Below are 21,838 nucleotides of genomic sequence, written 5' to 3'. Positions count from 1 at the left end.
GTTGATTGATATCTGGTTGAATATGCTGTTTAGATAAAGAAATAAACAGTCAGTGCATCGGTGTATCATCAGGATGGGAGAGACATTTTGGAACCTTCTGTAGAAAGCTCTCACTCAACATAATTGTGGTTGTTTACAGCACAACAACATCTGACTGAATGTGATGAAGTGAAATAACTCCATATATATTTCCTCTTTATTAGGCCCACAGCTGTACAGTGAAATACTTGTAAAGTGCTTGAATGTGACTTTGTAAATGTTGCATTGAAGCCGGTGTTACACCAGACAGAGGCTCCTTGGCTGCTTGGATCCTTTTAATCGTTGTTAATCAGTGTTTTCATCCCTGCAGACCGTGTTTCTGAGCAAACTCTGCAACCCTAATCTGAATATTATAAACAGTAATTCATTAGCAAACAAAGCCACACACACACACATTGGAGCAGATTGACATAGTGCTTTATTGAAGCCGTCTGTAAGAAGGAAAATAATGTGCATCCCTATCGTATACATTTTATATGTAAAAATACTAAGGATGTACAGTGTAAAAAACAGCTTCATGTTGATGGTAATTTGTTGTGTTCACATCCTTGCCAGCAGCACTGCGCCCCGACAGTGTGAGGGACAGAAAAAGGCTGTTTGATCTGCTTCTGGGTGGATCTCACCGGATCCACTGGCTTCCCGAGCCTGTAACGCCGGCTCTGCTGCACAGAACAGAGCCGCTCTGCGTTACAGCGCCCTCTCTGCTAACAGGTGGCAGCTGTCCAGAAACGTCTCGTAAAGCTCCAAGGACATCGACATGAAATTAAAATCAGTTACAGTTTGTGATGTTTTTATATGTTTGCCATTTTTTGTTTGCCATTTATAAATAATGCATTTCATGCTTGTTCATGTTAATAATCATGATGAGAGTAAGACTAGTACCAGAAAGAGGAGGGGGGAGGGGGGGGGTTCCGTCGTAGATGTAAGGTCAGAGATCCTTCCAGACACTCGAGCCGTTCACTTCCTTCTGCACTAAACTAAAAGGGTTTGTGGTTTTTGGCCGATGCTGTTGGTTCATGAACCATGAGCTCAGTACAGAGCAGCTGAGGTCTTTGAAAGGATTCGACGTATTATTCAAACACTACTGGAGTCAAATCTGTGGTGTCATAGATGAACAGTACAAACAGTAGCAGCTTAAGAGTGAACGCTGTCCGAGCAGCGTCACACACATCTCACACACACACACTGGAGACTCACACCAGTCGCGGCGGCACTATGACGGGATAAAGCTGGAAGGAGGCTAAAACCCAATTTCAGCATCCATCAGTACCTCAGCTTGGTGAGACTGAGACCAACAGAAACGTGCTGGACATCAACCAATGGTCTTAATATCACGGGATGACCCCACCCCCCCACTGATGAAGAGGATTACTAAGCTCCTCATCTTCACTGACAGTATTTGGAGGAAAAACAACTTTCTGGCAAAAACTTCCTTCTCTGCTCAGCCTTGGATCTGCAAAGAGGACGAACACGGACCGAGGGCTCACAAAGAGCAATCAATCACTCAGTGGATTCTAAATGAACGAAGACCAATTTGATGAAAGTTTCCACTGAACGTGATCTGTTCCCCTCTCTCTCTCAGCCTGCAGGGAACAGCAGTGGCTCTTGTCATCTGCCATGTGGGACACCATCGCCCCACTCAGAGCAACATCAAACACGTGTGTGGACTGGAGATGTGCTTTCAAATCCTCAATGACTTAAAAACTAAAGAAAAATGCTAAAATCTTCCTTCAAAGCAGGGCTGAATTGTATAAAAGTGATAAAGCCTCATTTTACGAACTCTTCTAACAGTTTTGGCGTGAAGCGCACACGTACAGCTACAACTCCTCGGTCGCTCGTAGGCACAGGCCTGGGTCAAACCAGAGCTGAAGTCCGTCCAAATACTCAGGAGCGTTTGCTTGAGCCTGACGCAGGCTCCAGCCGGGTGGGCTTTCTACTCAATTCAAACTATTCAACCTCTTGGCCTGTGCCCGAGCGGCTCGGTCGATCACAGAGAAGTATGTTTCATAAGGGTTCCCCAGAGCCACGTTGACTCGGGGGCCGGTGGAGCTGAGACCCACAGACCAGGTCGCTGCTGTCCTGCTCTACTTTCTGCCACAAAGCATCTTGGCTAACGCGGAGCAATTTAATGGATGTGCAAGAGTAAAAGCTTATGGAATTAAGAGCGGCTAGAAAACAGGAAGTGTGTGTTTTATATTATATCTGTAAAGGAGTCCAGAAGTCTTTAAAGACTCAGAAACACAACGAGACCCTCGGACTGCTAACATCTCAAACCAAACAACAAACAAATAAATTAAATACAAAAGAAATTTCAAGTTATCCATCAATGATAAAAACACTCAAATAAATATATAGGAATAGAATTTCCTGTGCCTAATGAGAGCAAAACCCCCAATTACTCTCCTCTTCATCACCAGATACTGAGAGCCTCGTGTTCCTCACTGAAACGTTTGGATGTAGTGGAGACTCTACATTTCTAGCTAAGCTAAGCTAAGCTATTCCTTGGATGAGCGTCTGGACTCTGACATGTTTTGACTCCATCAGAGCCGTTACTTTGCCAAACTGTAAGGCATTCAAGGCTAAAAACAGAAAGACAAGATTCTATTGGAGTCTAATGACGTGATGACAAAAAGAGAAACAACAGAACAAAACAGAAAGAAAGAAAGAGAAAGAGAGAGAGAGGTCGTCCCCTCCCCTCCATCTCCTCCCCTGGTTGGACCCATCGGCCCTACATCCTAACTAAAGCTCCTCTTAATGCTGTCACTTTAAATTCTACAGGATTTAACAAAAACTATGGAGCGACCTCATCGTGCCCAACGTTACAATCTCAACCCTCGACTTCCTCCGGTCTCTTCACACACACACTTACAGTCCACAGGCCGTCTGCCCGGAGCCTGACCCACCCACCCACACACACACACACACCTGCACGCTGATCCACCGTCTGCTTCATCACAGATCCATGAAAGTGCATTAGCAGCATTTTAATGTACATTTAATTTGTCCTTCCTCTGAAACACGGTGGGCATCGGCCCTCAGCGTGCACGGTCGGGCTCCATCAATCACATTCCCGAGTCTTTCCTTTCCTTCGCGCTCTACATTCAGGCTCCTTCGCCTCCTCCGCTTCCTTCCTGCTCAACATTCCTCTCCTGCTTCCTACAACACAAACCTTTGGTAAAGAAACGAGCTGCTGCCAGCGTTCCTGTCCAGTTTCACATCGGCCCACGGTTAGGTGGTGCAAAAAATAATATAGAAGACGTTGACGACAGAGAAGAAAAGGAATGAATTCTGATTCTGATCCCCGACTCAAACTCTAGCTTTTTTCTTCTAAAGCTTCGCAGCAGACTCTCCTCTCCTCTCCTCTCCTCTCCTCTCCTCTCCTCCGCCCGCTCTTCATCCTTCGCTCTTCGCCGTCACATTTTGGTCACAAAACAACACAGAAACAAACCAAAGTCATTAAAATAAAACAAACGGAAAAGGAAGGCGAAACGCTTTCCCTCCTACATTCTTCAGCCATTTTGTTTTTCTCGAGGAGCCGTTTTTTTTCACTCAGCCCTAAGAAGTAACAATGTTCCTAGAATAACTCAACAATAGAAAAAGTTAAATATAAAACCAATGAGTAGAACAATAAATAGAACATATATATATATATATCATATAACCATTGCTGTAATCGGTGTAAACCCATAACTGTTGATGCATACCTCCGCAAAGACCAGAAAGTCTTTGCTAAATCCTTCACAAACTCACAGGAAACAGGAAGTCAGCTCCTTCACCTGGCTACGTCACAGGTTTGTCACATTATAAATCTGTCACATCGCTTTTCGCCGGTCGTCTCCCGTCCGAGCCGACCGTCCGGTGACTCTCTGTCCTCTTGTGCACAATGAGAAGTACAGGCGTGTGGTTGTCGTGGTAACAACATGTCACTGTAAAGCTTTCCATCGCCGACACAAAGTACCGTTTCTTTTTTTTTTTTCTTTCCCTTTTTGGGACAGCAGAGCGTTAAACTGAGAGCCTTTTGTGTTTGCAAAAACTTTTAAAAACTCCCAGGGAGAACATTCAAGCAGAGCGTTCTCCTCTCGTTTTCACCTCTACGTTGCTTTGTTAAATGGCCGCCTAGCACTGCATGGTGGGTAATGTGGTAAAGCTTGTGGTTGGGGAGCTTCAGCCTTCAGTACTGCTGTGCGTTGAGGTGCGTCCCTAAACACAAACGCCTAATCGTACCTCGCACTCATTCACACAGTCACCATGACATCGGGTATCGCCTGAAGAGTTGATGCGTAGGAGGAGGGGGAGGGGGAGGGGGAGGAGCTGTTATTGTCGGAGGTGGTTCATCATTTTGCCGCCGCTGCCGCCTGTATTATGACCTGCAGCATTAAGCTAGGAGTGTAGCACCGGGTTTGGTAGTAGCAGGAGCAGTGGTAATGGGAGTCGTAGCAGTAGTTGTATCTATAGTAGTAGTAGTAGTTGTTGTAGTGGTAACAGTTGAAATAGCAGCAACAATAATAATTAATTTGCAATGAGCAAAACCTGAGTCGAATCCTGTGTGAGTGTGTGTATGAGGTGGGATTACACTCACTGGTGACGATTCAAAGGCCTCAACAATGGCAGGCAGCCTCAATCAACCCCAGAATTAAAAAACTAAAAAAAAACTAAAAAAAACAACAAGACCTAAGTGTCGAGTTTCTGTCCGAGAGCCTGAGACAAACCAGTAATGGCAGTTTGAGTTTTAATGACTTAAAACGCTCTAAAACTCCTCAAGAAGCATCAACTGTTACCTAATCTGAGAAAAAAGCTAAGCTGTGTTTGTTTTTGGAGACTCAGTTTGACGCCTTCAGCACGGGTCAAAGCACAGCAGGCTGCCGGTGAAGCTTCCTTCATTAAAGGGACATTACACAGTAACTGATCACAGCTCAGGAGACAAATGTTTGCAGTGCAGGAAATACTACAGGAACTTTACCTGGAAGTTTGGAACTGTGGGAAAGCAAGCTCCAAAAATACAAAAAACTCCAAAATGAGCGGAGGAGTGAAGAGGTGAAAAGGAGAGGAGGAGAGGGGGAAGAAGGGCAAAGGTCCTTTCAGTAGACATGGGTGTCCCTGTCCCACAGTGATGACCTCACACCAGTTTTCACGTTGTCACCGCGGCGGCCGAGTTCATTCACGCCCACTGGCAGAGTAGGAGAACTGTGGGAAATGTGGTCTCCTCTCGTTGTCTAGACAGTCCATCCCATCCTCGTCAACTAGAGAGTGAGAGAGAGAGAGAGACAGGCAGAAAGAGAGGCAGAGAGAGAGAGTGAGAGTAAGAGAGAGAGTAAGAGAAGGAGAGAGTGAGAGTAAGAGAGAGAGTAAGATAAAGAGAGAGTTAGAGTAAGGGGGAGTAAGAGAAAGAGAGAGTGAGAGTAAGGGGGAGTAAAAAAGAGAGAGTGAGAGTAAGGGGGAGTAAGAGAAAGAGAGAGTGAGAGTAAGGGGGAGTAAAAAAGAGAGAGTGAGAGTAAGGGGGAGTAAGAGAAAGAGAGAGTGAGAGTAAGGGGGAGTAAGAGAAAGAGAGTGAGAGTAAGAGGGAGTAAAAAAGAGAGAGTGAGAGTAAGAGGGAGTAAAAAAGAGAGTGAGAGTAAGAGGGAGAAAGTAAGAGAGAGAGCGTGAGAGAAAGAAAGTGAGCGTAGGAGAGCGATAGAGAGAGTGAGAGTGAGAGTAAGAGTAAGAGTGAGAGTGAAAGAGAGCAAAGCACAGAGACAGAGAGAAATGTATTCTGGGTAATTATTTGTGTATTGATTCTCAGGTATTTTAATTACAAACCCTGTTTTCATGTTAACCCATCAGACTCCCACAGCAGCCTGACTGCAGACTTGCTTCACTTTATGAGTGTGTGTGTCTGATGTGCCAACTGATGTGCGACCTCCAAACAAGCCGAGCGGCACATTAAGGCGCCACAAACATCAGTTTGCCTCATGCATAATTCAGCGCTGAGCATTTTGAAGCCTGCATCCTTTTACACGTACGCCCCCCCATAAACACACACACACACACACAGCACCTCTCTGTTTGTTCCCTCAGACAATTCAAATGGAGATATCTCACCTGAAGAGACACAGACACAGACACACACACACACACACACACACACACACACACACACACACACACACACACACACACACACACACACACACACACACACACACACACACACACACACACACACACACACACACACACACACACACACACACACACACACGTCTAACGTTACAAATGAACTGTTTTACAAATTCTATCTACAAATAAAATCACCCCGAGTTTGGAAAAGATCACTTTCAACTTTTGGCAACAAAAATCTCAAGAATAATTAGAATTCAGCATCAAAACAACGATTATTATTCAAGTCTTCATCTTAAAAGCCTCAATATCATCAGGAGTCATACTTTAAATGTTTCAATCTCCACACACTCACACACTCACACTCTCTCACTCACTCACTCACTCACTCACTCACTCACTCACTCACTCTCACACACTCTCACACACTCTCACACACACACACACACACACACACACACACACACACACACACACACACACACACACACACACACACACACACACACACACACACACACACACACACACACACACACACACACACACACACACACACACACACACACACACACACACACACTCACATTTCTCTGGTGGGGTGATGGTGATGGTCTGGGCCGTGAACTCCTCGTCAAAGTATCTGGTGTCCGTCTCTGAGGTGACCTGAGGCTTGAAGGGAGGATGCAGCTGGAGGAAAGAGAGAGAGAGAGAAGAAGACGCTGGACTCATTAGCTCCTTTAACGTTTCCACAGGCTTCAGTGCTTCACTTTATAAATAAACACACATGTGAGAAACTCAACACAACATCTAGCTGAAGTCCTACAACACAATTAGCTGAAAACAGACGGGAGAAACAGGAGCGGAAGAAGAAGAAGAGGGCGGATGTAGATGTAGGAGCTCCGTCGCCATGGCACCTGGTTGACACTCGGTGGTGTTATAAAGGAACGGAGACCTCCAGGATAGAAGGTGACACCTCTTCATCCTCTCTGTCACCCTCCTCGTCTTCATGTGTTTAATGAGTCGGGTCTTGTTGAGTTGAAATCACACAGGTAAGTGTAATTCATCACGACACACACACACACACGCACACACACACACACTGATACACAGCAGGAGTGTGTGATGAGCAGGATGAAGAGAAAACTAAGGGAGCCGTCGCATTCTTAGTTAGATAAGTGAGGTTAGAGTTATGTTTCTATGCACAGAGCCTCATTAACGTGTGTGTGTGTGTGTGTGTGTGTGTGTGTGTGTGTGTGTTGCTGCTCCGTACCTTTTTATCATAGACATCTTGCCAATCAATCCCAGAAAAGAAACTGTGCCTCATAATTTCTTTAGCATCATCTGGTCCTCCACCGAGCCTGGAAGTGAGAAGAGGACACACACACACACACACAGGCACGTTGAGAGCAGATACAATCACACACACACACACACACACACAGGGACAAACACACCTGATTCTATCACGTCAGGTTCCAAAGTTATTCACCAAATCAAAAAACAAAGATCAAACTTTCCTCTGTTAAAGTTTTATGACTGAACTGAACCTACATGGCCCCGCCTTCTCCACACACACACACACACACACACACAAGCTCCCAGCTGTGACACACACCGTTTGTTGGGGTCTTTGATGAGCAGGCCGGACAGCAGGGACTTGGCGTCGGACGAGAGCGTGCGTGGGAACTTGATGTCCTCCATCAGGATGAGCTCAAACAGCTTCTCGTGGTCTTGGTTGTAGAAGGGCAGCCGGCCGCACATCATCTCATACGTGACCACGCCCAGACCCCACCAGTCCACCGCACGGCCGTAGTCGTTGTCTTCTAGAACCTGGAGGGGGACACGGAGAGGGAGAGAGAGAGAGAGAGAGAGAGAGAGAGAGAGAGAGAGAGAGAGAGAGAGAGAGAGAGAGAGAGAGAGAGAGACTCTTTAGAGGAACAATCCTGCTGATATTCAGTTTCTGCATTTATGGGCGAGATGAGGATGAATGAAGAGATGTAATTGTGCTCAGGGGACGAATTCAGAGCGGAGAGAGGAAACAGGTAGAAGTGGATCCAGATGAAGAGTAAAGGAAGCACATAACGAGGACGCCACTGCAAACGGCCCCGGAAAACACACACACACACACACACACACACACACTCACACACAGAGAGAGAGAGAGAGAGAGTGGATGGCAGGTCTTCAGAGGCCTGTGTTACTGTGGGGGTGTCAGTGAGCTGCTCGGCCCACCAGATGCCCCCTCTGCCTGCTGCCAGCTCTCCCTGGCACACACACACACACACACACTCTCCTGGCACCACCAGACAGGAATGTACCTGGACAGGAAGGCAGGAAGGGCCTAAAACACGGGTCAAGGCCAGTCAGACCTCCGAGCAGTGTGTGTGTGTGTGTGTGTGTGTGTGTGTGTGTGTGTGTGTGTGTGTGTGAGCCGTGCTCGTATCAGACTCCTGCACTCGGGCTGCCGTTCAATCCCCAGCCTGCTCGCCTCTCTTCCATCTCGCTTCTACCGCAGCGTTCTCTCCTTCCTGTCTCATTCTCCTCTGCATCACATCCTTCATCTTCAATCTTCATTCACTGGCTTCTCCTCTTTTATCCTCCCTGGGGCTCTTTTCTCCCCCGTGGAGGAAGGAGAGGAGGAGGAGGAGGAGGAAGCAGAAAGGTAATCCAGGTGCAGATGCAGCTGCCTTTAACATAAGCTTATTCATATGGTGCACACTGGTGTTAGGTGTGTGTGTGTGTGTGTGTGTGTGTGTGACTGACAGGAAGGCCTAGTTGGAGAGCAGCCAGAGCAGCATATGTTGTACATCTCACCAATAATAATATCTCCTCACTGTTAATAAGGAACCAGGTGGACGTGTCACCAACACACACCAACACACACTCACACACACCAACACACACACACACACACACACACGTGCACCGACACACTCACACTTACAACATAATCACATGCAACCTTACATGATGACACTTTGTCTCATTCGGTTCAGAGAAGGAGACATAGTCTGGAAGTGAAGTGAAGAAGATGAAGATGAAGAGTGGGATGAGAGAATGACATCATCTTAAACTCCACTTTGGTAATAGACTTCTGTGTCCTGCACCCGCTGTGATGATATTTACTCACAATTACAGCGGCCTCTCAGTGCATCTCCCTATGGTTCCCATGGGAACACAGTGAAGCCCCTGCCCCATCCCCTGTGGATCGTTTTAAAGTTTTGTCCCCACGTCTTCGTCCCGCTCTCCTCCATCTACACACACACACTCTGCCCTCATCCTGACACTGTGGAGAAGGAATCCTGCGTGTGAGAGCCAGCGTCTCAGGCTGTAAACAACATAATGAGCGAGTAAAGTTAGACTGAGACGGGCGAGGGAAGATCAAGACGCCACAGCCGACACGAGAACTTGATAAAATGCTGTTATTCCGATATCGCTGAGCTTGGCAGCGCCTGGTGTCTTTTCTCTTTCTCTCTGTCTCACACTCAGGATTCCAGTGATTAAAACGTGGTGCTAAGCTTCAGATAAGTGTCTGTTAGGGACAACAATTATAAATCATCAACCAGGTGAGCGGATCAAACAGGAAGCTGGTTGGAAAGTTCACCTGAATGAGACGACTCAGTATCTGCATGTTCAACTGAATAACAGACTTTATGAGTGTTTGTGTGTGTGTGTGTGTGTGTGCATTAAGCTGGTCACCCTGTTGGCAGCAGTTTGCAGAGCAGAGCTGGGGGAAAGGAACACGCTGCCAGCTCCAGATATACTATTGATTTGTACGGCTGGAGGGATAACACTGGCTTAGACTGCTGGGACACACACACACACACACACACACACACACACACACACACACACACACACACACACACACACACACACACACACACACACACACACACACACACACACACACACACACACACACACACACACACACACACACACACACACACACACACACACACACACACACACACACACACACACGCGCGCGCAGCAGATGGAATATTTATCCATCCTCGTCAAATTCTTAAAGTTTTGAGAATGAGGCAAAGTAAGAGAGGTTTGGTGTCATTTCCTTCCCTGCAGCAACAGGACACACACACACACACACGAGAGCAAACACACACACTTAAAGAGCAGCTCAGGCTGTTGTCAGTGTTGCTGTAGAGCGGGTGGCTGTGCTGTGGCCTGAGTGCCTCTTTATACATGAAGATTTATAAATGTATACAAATACAATCTGTCCAAGTGGCCATAGATAACTACTGTCTGTGTGTGTGTGTGTGTGTGTGTGTGTGTGTGTGTGTCCTGGGACCAAAGAAAGTGGTGGCAGCTCGGTCGCAGGCAGGGAGCAGATTAATGCACACAGAGCCAGAATGTTGCCCCACAGCCTTAGGCATGAGTGTGTGTGTGTGTGTGTGTGTGTGTGTGTGTGTGTGAGTGTGAGAGAGAGAGAGAGAGAGAGAGAGAGAGAGAGAGACAGGACAAGTAAATAGGACACAACAGAAAAAGTAACAAATAAGCAAAGGAGAGGAAACAAAAGAGAAAGGGGGTGTGGGGTGTGTGTGTGTGTGTGTGTGTGTCCTGGTCCCTGATGGTTGAACCATGTGGAAGCTTGATGCTGCTCTCAGGACGTGGGGGCTTTGGCAGCCAGAACAGGACTGGATGGGACGGGATGGTCACACACACACACACACACACAGCCTGTGGCTGTACCAGCCCAGATACCCAGCAGGCTACAGGGAACACAAACACACACACACACACTCACTACACACTGAGCACGGACCACAAACAACATCAACAATATGTCACCACTTCATGTGTTTGGTCTAAGTGAGGTTTTAATTCATGCTGACGCCTCAAACACCCCAGTGTGTCTGTGAAGCTGCTGCACCTAAAGGAGAACAGATCAACCACAACATTCTGACTGTGACACAACGTCCAGCATCTCACTGGAGCAGTACGGGAATACAGCTGGTGTGTGTGTGTGTGTGTGTGTGTGTGTGTCTCTCTTCTCCTGCCCCTCGTCCCTGATGTCAAACACAGGAACTATCTGAATTCCTCTCCTGTAACCCTGAAAAATTTTCCATCCCTTCTCATCTTCCTCCTTCGTCTTCAGCCCCCCCCCCCCCCTCCCTTTCTCTTTTTAATCCCGGCTACTTTGCATCTCTGTAACTTGGCTCTGAGCAAACTGTGTTATTTTTATACGCGGGCGGGCGAGCAGAGCGTGCGGGCGGGCGAGTGGCGGCGGCGGCGGCGGTGTAGATTTCCAGGTTTTTTCCGAGCACCTTCCTCCAACCTCGCCCATCTGCCGCCATCTGCCTCGCTTTAGCCTGCACTTTCTACTGCAATTGCACACACACACACACACACACACAGAGACACACACACACACACCATGGTGCGCGTACACACACACAGACGCACATCCTGTGAAATATAACCAACAGCCTCCAATCAGCTCCTGGCACGCAGAGGAAGGGACTCTTAAAAAAGCACTCAATTCTTCGCCAAATTGTCCTCCATACTTTTTCATGTGGGATATATACGATTCCTCTGCCTGCTGCCTGCATCTCCACATCTCCTTCACTCCGTCTCCTACACACACACACACACACACACAGGCCTGCAGCTTTACTGTCAGGCGACCTGCTGGCCTCAGAAAGCTGGACAGGAAATGTCATGAACGTCAGACGGTCTGGACGTATGAACATGCGGACATCAACCCCTGGGTTTCAAACAGCACAGACATTATGACCCCAAGGGATTCTGGGTAGGTGGAGGTGTCCTGTCCTTTAGAACCTGTTTGTGTCTCTGAGAGTAAAGTTCAACCTCTCACCGTCTCTTTGTCCAGATAAGTGTCCAATCTACTGAGAGGACACATGGAGCCCATACTCAACATGCAGAGAACACACACACACACACACACACACACACACACACACACACACACACACACACACACACACACACACACACACACACACACACACACACACACACACACACACACACACACACACACACACACACACACACACACACACACACACACACACACACACACACACACACACACACACCATCTGAAAGGTTGGCGTGTGTGTGTGTGTGTGCTCATTTCTTCTGGGCTCTTGTTGCGTCTCTAACAAAGTTAATGTGAGAATGATCTCCTCACTATTTTGCGCCATTCTTCTCGCAAATTGAGAATGGGAACACATGCTGAAAGGTTTAGTCAGGATCAGCCACGTCCAGAGGGAGAGAGAAGGCTGAGGAGAGCTGAGGGCTGGGAGAGGGAAAGCAGGAGAGAGGAGGTTCACCTCGGGGGCCAGGTACTCAGGAGTGCCACAGAAGGTTTTCATGGTAGCAGCGTCTGTGATTCCCTCCTTGCAGAGGCCAAAGTCTGTGATCTTGATGTGGCCGTCTTTGTCCAGCATCAGGTTCTCCAACTGTGAGGGAGAACACACACATCAGAGGAGAGAAGGAGTCACCGTGTTGTCGATGTGTGTCCTAAAGAAAGAGACGTGACGCAGGAAACCAGCCTGACGCTTGATCCTCTACATTCATATCCTCCATTTGTCATGTGTACGTTCAGTCAGACAAGAAGGTAAGAGACAGACTGCAGGCACACACTTTCATATTACCCTGAACATAGAGTGCACAGGGACACACACACACAGAAATGAACTGCAGGCATGTCATGGAGCTACTCAACCTTTTAATTTTAATGGCTGAAGTGTTTTTCTCTGTCTCTGCTTTTTTTGGGGGCTTTTGTGTTTTCTTGGCTGCTGTGAGCGGAGCTGGGGCCAAGGCTGCCAGGCAGACTCAGACTCAGACTCAGACTCAGACAGAGCCATCTACCTCTGTGGCATCAGCCCCCGCTCACACACGCCGCTACTTAAACTGTGTTGTCCCTCTCTCTCTCTCTCTCTCTCTCTCTCTTTAATTATCCCTCCACACATCCTGAGCCACCTCATCTCCTCCTGGATGAAAACAGAAACAGTGGCAGAGAGAGAGAGAGAGAGAGAGAGAGAGAGAGAGAGAGAGAGAGAGAGAGAGAGAGAGAGAGGGAGTAAAAACTTTTCCCTCAAATATCTGATTGCTCTCATCCATGCCCCCCAACCACCCTCCTCTCTCTCTCTCTCACTCTCTCTCTCCCCCTCTCTCTCCCCCTCTCTCTCCGTTTACCTTGAGGTCCCGGTACACAATCTTGGCTGAATGCAGGTAGTCCAGAGCCGAGACGATCTCGGCGCCGTAGAAGCGCGTGCGCTCCTCGGAGAACACTCGCTCTCTGGACAAATGGAAAAACAGCTGCAGGAGAGGAGAGAAAGAGAGTAATAGAGAGTGAGGGGGGGAGAGAGAACGAGAGAGAGAGAAGGAGAGGAGGGGGGGGGAGAGACAGCAGGGACGGCACAGCAATAATTACTGATTTATTGGAGGAAATTAGCACAACACAAACTGGCTGCCCGCACCATATTGAGATGATAGATGGTGAAGGGGAGGGGGAGGGGGGCTGTGCGTGGGGGGCTGCATGTGGATGGGGGGGGTGGGGGGGTCTCGGAGGAGGGTGGGCGAAGGCACTCGGCAGCTGGCGCCTCATCTAGCAGCCACTAACCCCCCCCCCCCCACCCACCAACCCTCACTCACTCACACATACACACACCTTCCGCGTTACCCTCTGGGCTCTGCTGGCACGGTGCTGCTGCAGAGTTTGGCAGCGGGGGCCAAATCAAGGGTTTAATCAATACACCAGTCTAGTTAAAGACAGGCGGACCGCCGCTACCGCCACCGCTACCCTCCCCCGTCCACTGCAGCACTCATTTATGGCCCCGGCCCCCGAGCCTCCATTCCCATATCATCCCTCTTGTTTTGGAGAACAGATCTTTTTACTTTAAAGCAAACACTCCTCTACTCTGGCTTTATTATCCTTCAACCCCCCTCTCTCCCTCTCCCTCTCCCTCTCTCTCTCTCTAGCCCTCAGTTGTCAGCTTGTCACCGTCACATAGCGACACACACATGTGGCACCAAAGTGACAAACGCCTGCTGCAGCGCTGCAGTCATCTCCTACAAATTACCCAGGAGGCCAAGGTGCACACATCTCCCACTAATTGTTGCGAGAGGTTTACATATGGCCGCTGGAGTGATGCTCGCAGACCACCTTGCTCAAACAGTGTGTGTGTGTGTGTGTGTGTGTGTGTGTGTGTGTGTGTGTGTGTGTGTGTGTGTGTGTGTGTGTTGTGTGGAGGCGGGGGGTGGAAGTGAGAGGGGGCAACACGACAGGTGGGCCTTCATCAGTGTACTGGCAGCTGTGACTGTGGCAGGTTTGTAATAGGTTGTGTGTGTGTGTATGTGTGTGTGCGCAAGGTGCGGTAGAAATTTGCTGTGTGTGTTTGTCTAAGTAGGTGTGTGTGTGTATGTGTGTTTGGGTTTTTTGTCTGTATGTGTGTTTCCTTTTTATACGTGGTCCTGTGTGTGTGTGTGTGTGTGTGTGTGTGTGTGTACTGGTGTGTGTGTGTGTGTGTGTGCTGGTCTGGCTCTGGCTGAGCGGCCTGACTCACTGGGAGGGGAGCAGGTGACGCTTCACACTGAGGGAATGAACCAAGATTGCAAAAACGGCCCGATTAAAAATCTGAGAAATGGGAAAGTGGTGGAATCCAAACTCATTTCATCTCCGAATGTCATTCTGCTGATTTCTGCCCCATAGGTGTTTTCATAAATAGACTGAAACAGAGAGAGACCTGGAACAGCAGAGGGAGAGAGAGAGAGCGGAACACGAGCGAGAGGCCAGTTGGTTGGTGAATTAGCTTTGTTAGAAAGCAATCCACCGCTCTAACTTTAGACACGGCCCACAGTAAGTGCTCACACACCTCGACATTCCTCTGCTGCTTCTCCTTTCACACACACTCACATCTCTCCAATTACATCACATCAACTCCAGATCGCTGTTTGTTTGATTTACTAAATCTAAATCAAGACTCCTGCACACGTTTGTGGGACAAACACAGAACGGAATTCTGGGAAATCAGGCTGCAAATGATATTTTCAAAGAATCTACTATATTTCAAGTCTATTCTGTGTCGTGACCGTCGTCTGCAACTTTGGAGAGAAGCTGAATATGAAGATTTACTCCAAATGACAAACAACAGGGCTCAACAGACGGGAGGAAGACGAGGCTGAGCATCATCAGTTAGTGTGGTGGAGCTGTGGCTTAACTGGCTGATTCTGACAGAGATGTGTGTGTGTGTGTGTGTGTGTGTGTGTGTGTGTGTGTGTGTGTGTGTGTGTGTGTGTGTGTGTGTGTGTGTGTGTGTGTGTGTGTCTCTTACCTCTCCTCCGTTCACATACTCCATGACAAAACACAGGCGGTCTTTAGTCTGGAATGAATACTTCAATGACTGGAAGAAGAAGAAACAAAACACAGAATCTTTAAATGTTCCTACGTCTGTAAACACAGCTAACTGAGTGAAAACACCTGGGGGGGATAAATCCATACGTACATGAAGTTAATGTGTGTATTCGCTTGTTCTTGGAATGTGCCTCTACAGGCGTGTGTGTGTGCGTGCGTGCGTGCGTGCGTGTGTGTGTGTGTTGTCTCTCACAAAAGAACAGTTGCTCTGGGTTTCTTTGTGGCTGCAGGTGTGAGAGGGGTTTACTCTGATGTCAACCACAATCTCTCGCACCAACTGTGTGTGTGTGTGTGTGTGTGTGTGTACATGTTGTGTTCCAGTAAATGGCAGCATCAGTAGTGTGACAGAAATGAGCAGTGTCTGGTGTGTGTGTGTGTGTGTGTACGTACACATCAAAGAGAGTGTGAGGCTAACGGATGCAGATGTTAATGTACGACCATTTGTTGTCTTGCTCATAATTAGCCACCAGAGACTGAGGTATGTATAGGATCAATATGCTGTCTGTGTGCGCGTGTGTGTCTGTGTGTGCACGTATAGCATGCACTCCCACAGACGTGTGGACAGTTGTACATGTTTATGATTGCACATATGCTTGTGCTCTACATATGAAAGGTAGTCTTACAGTGAGGAAGGGGTGTCTGGTGTTCTTCAGCACTCTGCTCTCTGTGAGTGTGTGAGCCACTTCATCCTGAACACACAGAAAGGAAAAGCCCTTCAGTCAGAAAGCGATGAGCAGGCAGCTGAAGGGTAAACTTTGAAACGCATTTGCTCCTGACATCAGACGTCGTATCGGGAGGATTCTGTTTGATTTGAGACGACTGAGGTCTGGCAGACTGACCTTGGCTATTATGACTTCTTTTTTAAGGATTTTCATGGCGTAGTATTTCCCACTGGCCTTCTCTCGCACCAGGATGACTTTACCAAAGGTTCCCTTACCCAGCAGCTTCAGGTAGTCAAAGTCGCTCATTGTCTAGCGGGGGGGGAAACACACAGATCAACCTCAACAGCTACAGGGCAGGATGATATGGATGAGGATGAGAGGATGAGGCCTGAAGATCAAACATGTCTGCATTCTGAGTGTAGCTGTGTGTCCCCATGTGTGTGTTACCTTGCGTTTGTGGTGTGTGGTAGAGATGTCCATCTCCTCCTCCACCATGTTGTCGATCTGGGAGGTGGGGCTGCACTGGATCCTCTCCTCCTCCTGCCTCTGCAGCTTGTCGGCCACCATCTGGATGGCGTCCGTCCACTCGTCTCTGTGTTTACACCAAACAATGACAGGAAGCTTAGGGAGGCATCGCTGCTAAAACCATCCTGTGAGCAGAACCATGGGGTCTGCTTCAGAGTTTCACACAAGATACATCAGATCTGTGAGCACTGCGTTAAGATATGAAGTTACACATTATACTGCATGGTGGATGTGTGTGTGTGTGTGTGTGTGTCAGGTGTGTTGCTTGTGTGTTCTTGAGGCGGCTAAGAATGAAGACAAAATGACAGGAAGTGGACAAAATAACAACTGAGTCAGCGTCTCTCTGACAGAAATCCAGAGGAAATAAACCCAAGCTTGACAAAGGCAGCGGCTTTGCTGGGTGATTGTGTTCAGGTGTGTGTGTGTGTGTGTTCCTGTTGTCATGTGTCATGTTATGCATGTGGCTCAGGGCCATAAGCAGGTTGGGTCCGACCCTCATCCTGAAGTTATGGGACAACAGAAACATTCATACAGCCGTTGATGATTGAAATCACCCTTAACAACAATACACACAACACAGGTGTTTACACAATGCTGGCCTGGGCTTTAGATCCTGCTGCTAAGTGCACTTATTCAACAAGCAGATCTGAAGTCACTAAAGTGTTTTCAATTAACACAAACACCTATTTGTTTAACAGAGAGGAAACATGGTCAACCAGAGAGTCTAGTGAATGAGCAATGATCATGGAGTAGAACTAATGCCTTCCACTGTGTGTGTGTGTGTGTGTGTGTGTGTGTGTGTGTGTGTGTGTGTGTGTGTGTGTGTGTGTGAGAGAGAGAGCAAGTGAGCGAGTGTGTATACAGGGGGGAACAATGCATTGTTGTTTGCTAACGTTGTTCCTCCCCATTGACTTTCCATTAGCAATGTTGTTCAACATCTGTTGAGTAAACGTGTGCGACTTTGGTTCTGTGCTTCTGTGTGCATGGAGTGTGTGAGTGCAAATGGGTGTGTGTGTGTGTGTGTGTGTGTGTGTGTGTGTGTGTGATCATCATCTGTAGCAGAGAGCCAGCCATGCATCAGGATCTGAATTTAATGATGATGAATATTGTGGTTAAGAAGAGAAGAGGGTAGAGTAGAGGAGAGGAGAGGAGAGGAGAGGAGAGGAGAGGAGAGGAGAGGAGAGAATCTACCAGGGTTCCTCAGTATAAATCTGGATCATTTGTAGTTGGGATCATCAATATCTTTAACCACAAAAACAAAATCCAAAAATATTGAAATCAATATTTCCATGGTTGAGTGTAAAACGGTTGAATATCAAATGTTAAAGTGTGTTTCCTTTAAGCTGAGGTGGGATCAGAGAGCGTCCCCCTCCTGATCTGCTCTCATATAGAGTTAATCCTGCTCCACATGTCTGAAAACACTAAAGAGCCCAGAATGAGGTGAACCAAAGAAACCAAACACTCCCAAATCCTCCACACTCCAAAAAAGCAGGTCAGGATTTAAAGCAGTGCACTTTCAAACACACTTACCTCGTGTGTTCAGTGACGACATCATCATAATCAAACCTGTCTGACTCCCCTCACCCCTATGTCTTTTGTTGTGTTTGGAGTTAGACGCCCATATGTTTCCTTCAGGGATCTGAGGGAAGATCCATCTGAACCGACACACAGCCGCTGCTTTTAAGATCTCAATCCCTCTCTGCTGCAAAGACGTCTGAACGTAACCTACACACACATACACACGCCACAACAAGGGCAACAACTCAACTTACACTCCGTCTACAACAACTCAACTCTCCAATGGTGGCATTTCAGTGAGTGTCAGAGTGTGTGTGTGTGTGTGTGTGTGTGTGTGTGTGTGTGTGTGTGTGTGTGTGTGTGTGTGTGTGTGTGTGTGTACAGCTATGTGAAAGGAACTCTCTCAAGGTCAGGCAGCAGATAAATGCTCTCTCTCTCTCTCTCTCTCTGAGTGTTTTTTCTTTGTATAATGAGGTTTTTTTGCTAATGAGAGATAATGGGCCTGCCTACAGTCAGGCACCGTGCCAACATGTGCCACCCTCTCTCCTCACGGCCTGGGCTAGCTGGAACGCTGCCAGCACGGGTACAGTAGGACAGATACAGTAACACACACACACCCACACACACACACACACACACACACACACACACACACACACACACACACACACACACACACACACACACACACACACACACAGAGCCAGAGTGTGCAATCTTCACACCAATTTTAAAACCACTTGAACTTCAGTGAAACATCTCACACACACTTGCGTACAAGTATGTGAAGACGCGCTCTCAAACACGTACACACACACACACACTCACACACATCTGGGCCTGTCAGTCTGCAGCCTATAGATAGATAAACACACACACACACACACTCGTGACTCACACACAGATTAAAGAGGATGAACAGTGGGAATGTGTTAACTTGGAAATGTTTATTTGATTACTGGCAAACTATTAGAAAGCCAACGTACGAGTCTGACAAAGTTGGACAGACAGCTGCAACACACAGCAAAAACACACACAGACACACTCAAAGGAAGCACAGAAGCATCTGTGGTCTTCTGGGCAAAGCTGTTCATTTTCTAGAGATAAACACCTCAGCTCCTCAGAAAGGAACTGAGCAGCTGGAGAATTTATGCCGACGCTACTTGAAAGGTCTCTTTTCTACTCTGTCTCTCTCACCAGCTCACACACACACACACACACACACACACACACACACACACACACACACACACACACACACACACACACACACACACACACACACACACACACACACACACACACACACACACACACACACACACACACACACACACACCATTTTTCACATCCTAACCCCCTTCTGCTTTGCGTATGATGATATTTTTACCCGTATATTTTCTTATCCCAAACTAAGACTGCAACAGATTTCTGTATGAGGGAGGTTTCCACGTTGTCTTCCTCTTCCTCATCACCTTTTCTTCAGGCATTAACTGACAAAAACAACAACCCAACCCTAACCCTGAGGCTGAGCTGACCTCTCATCAGGCGAGTCCACATGGAACGTCCTCTCAATGACCGTGGTCCACTGGAGGCAGCGTATGATGAAGGTGTTCGGCTTCGGCCTCTCCGTCTTCATCAGCTGGCATTCTGAAAGAGCCGGGGCGAGAGAGGGAGGGGGTGAGAGAGAGAGGGGGGAGGGGGGGGACAGTGCTGTGTTTTCAGTGCAATCAACACAAAGTGTGAGCAAGGAATACCAGTGATGACACAAGGAGGAGGAAGGGAAAACACAGGTTGGAGGAGTTGAGCGAGGATACACAACTCCAGTCTGAAGGCATCTGAGGGAGAGGGAAGCTGCTAATCCTCTAAGATTCACACAACTATTGGAAAAGATTGAAGGCCTTTTTTTTATAAAAACAACATCCAAACTGTGAAGATTCAGAACTTTGAAGGGTCGGGAGAAGTTCAGGTGCAATAGAACAAATACGTGATGTCACATTAACCAAACTTCTTCTCTAAAGCAGACACACACACAAACACACACACAGCCCCCCGCTGACTCAAAGAAAGGTGCTTTACTGTGCCAAGGGAGATTATGTGTGGCTGCACACACACACACACACACGCACACACACGCATGTGGCGAAAATCCGAAGAGACACATTTCTGAGGAAATGGGCAATACAGTAGGCCATTATTACACAAATGCATAATACAGTACACAAACACAGAAACATGCACACACAGTGCCAGATGGGGCTGTGAGCTCGCTGTGGGAAGGAGAGCATCTTCATCGTCCCTCAGCAGTCTCACTGCTTATTGGGGACGAAGTGCTGATGTAAAAGAGCAGAATGATCCGTCTACCCTCCTCTCAGCTCCTCTCAGCTCCTCTTCTCCTCACAGTGACCCTCCCTCTATGTCTCTCCCTCTCTGTCTCTCCCTCTCCATCTCTTCCCTCTCCGTCTCTCCCCTGGCCTGCCATCTCCTCCTCTTCATCCTCTCGTCCCCCCTCACTCTCTCCTCCTGCCCTCTGCTCTCCCTTCCTCCTCCCATTACTTTCTGTGTAAGTGTGGCACAGCACAGCACGTCATGGCTCTGCCTAAATATAGACAGGAAGGTTAATGACAACACCACTCAGGTCGGAGACACAGCAGTGGAAATTGTAAATTCGCCCATGCGCGTGCACTCACACACACACACACACACAAAGAAGTTTTTACCTGACTCGTGAACACAGCCTACTGTGCTGCCAGAAAACAAGGTCATGCTATGGTTGATGCCAAAAAATCCTGACACACACACACACACACACACACACACACACACACACACACACACACACACACACACACACACACACACACACACACACACACACACACACACACACACACACACACACACACACACACACACACACACACACACACACACACACACACACACACAGTGAAGTTTGAGTATTGGCTGAAGCTGGGTTGTGTGCCACAGCAGGCAATTGTGAAATTTGTGTAGCAGTTAAGTGCATGTATGCGTGTGTGCATGTGTGTTTATGTGTGTGCGTGTGAGAAGAAAAGAGAGTGAGGGACGGAGAGGGATACAAACAGAGATGCAGAGAGAGTGAGGAACACACACACACAGAGAGAGGGAGAGAGAGAGAGCGAGAGAGAGAGAGGAGGACAGGCTTGTATGTATGAGTCCCTCTGCAGGGAACAGGCCTGTACCATCTCTGTTCCATCTGACCACTTCTGTTGTTCACGCACACACAGGCAGATACAAATAAACTAACACACATGCATAAACAGGCACACACACACACACACACACCACCTGGCCTCCCAGCTTTGGGCAACAGATGTGGTAGTGCCAGCGCTGTGCCAAGCAGCCGGGGCCGGATGTATGGCCTGGCTTATCCTCCTCACAAACTCCTCTCCTCTCCCATTTTCCTCATCCTGTCTTCATCTCCTCCTCTCTGTCTGTTCAGCGAGTCTCCTCTCCTCTCCTCCCTCATCCTCCCATCCTCGCCCCCAAATCTCATCAACCAGACCAATTCTCCATCCCACATCCACAGCTCTCTCCTTCCATC

General features: G+C 47.9%; 1 protein-coding gene across 2 annotated transcripts in view; it reads right to left on the bottom strand.

Moving 5' to 3' along the window:
* Positions 1-1,845: 1,845 nt before the first annotated feature.
* The window catches only part of akt3a (v-akt murine thymoma viral oncogene homolog 3a), a 45,869-nt gene continuing 25,876 nt past the window's right edge, over positions 1,846-21,838 (bottom strand). The window contains exons 4-14 of one of the 2 annotated variants that reach the window (XM_076158931.1): positions 19,791-19,902; positions 16,657-16,801; positions 16,387-16,518; positions 16,171-16,236; positions 15,468-15,536; positions 13,330-13,452; positions 12,462-12,590; positions 7,754-7,968; positions 7,409-7,496; positions 6,723-6,825; positions 1,846-5,279 (exon numbers count right to left, since the gene is read on the bottom strand). In XM_076158931.1, the coding sequence (XP_076015046.1) occupies positions 5,194-5,279; positions 6,723-6,825; positions 7,409-7,496; positions 7,754-7,968; positions 12,462-12,590; positions 13,330-13,452; positions 15,468-15,536; positions 16,171-16,236; positions 16,387-16,518; positions 16,657-16,801; positions 19,791-19,902 (1,268 nt within the window). In that variant the 3' untranslated portion in view covers positions 1,846-5,193. Of the gene's footprint in view, positions 5,280-6,483; positions 6,826-7,408; positions 7,497-7,753; positions 7,969-12,461; positions 12,591-13,329; positions 13,453-15,467; positions 15,537-16,170; positions 16,237-16,386; positions 16,519-16,656; positions 16,802-19,790; positions 19,903-21,838 lie in introns of those variants that run through there. The other variant, XM_076158921.1, reaches the window with a different exon arrangement.

The sequence above is a fragment of the Genypterus blacodes genome, unplaced genomic scaffold (assembly GCF_046128005.1).
Source record: "Genypterus blacodes isolate CSIRO-AG114 ecotype Tasmania unplaced genomic scaffold, CSIRO-AGI_Gbla_v1 ptg000010l_1, whole genome shotgun sequence".
Classification (NCBI taxonomy): domain Eukaryota; kingdom Metazoa; phylum Chordata; class Actinopteri; order Ophidiiformes; family Ophidiidae; genus Genypterus; species Genypterus blacodes.
Note: the sequence above shows the minus strand (reverse complement) of the source record. Positions and strands in the feature narration are given on the sequence as shown.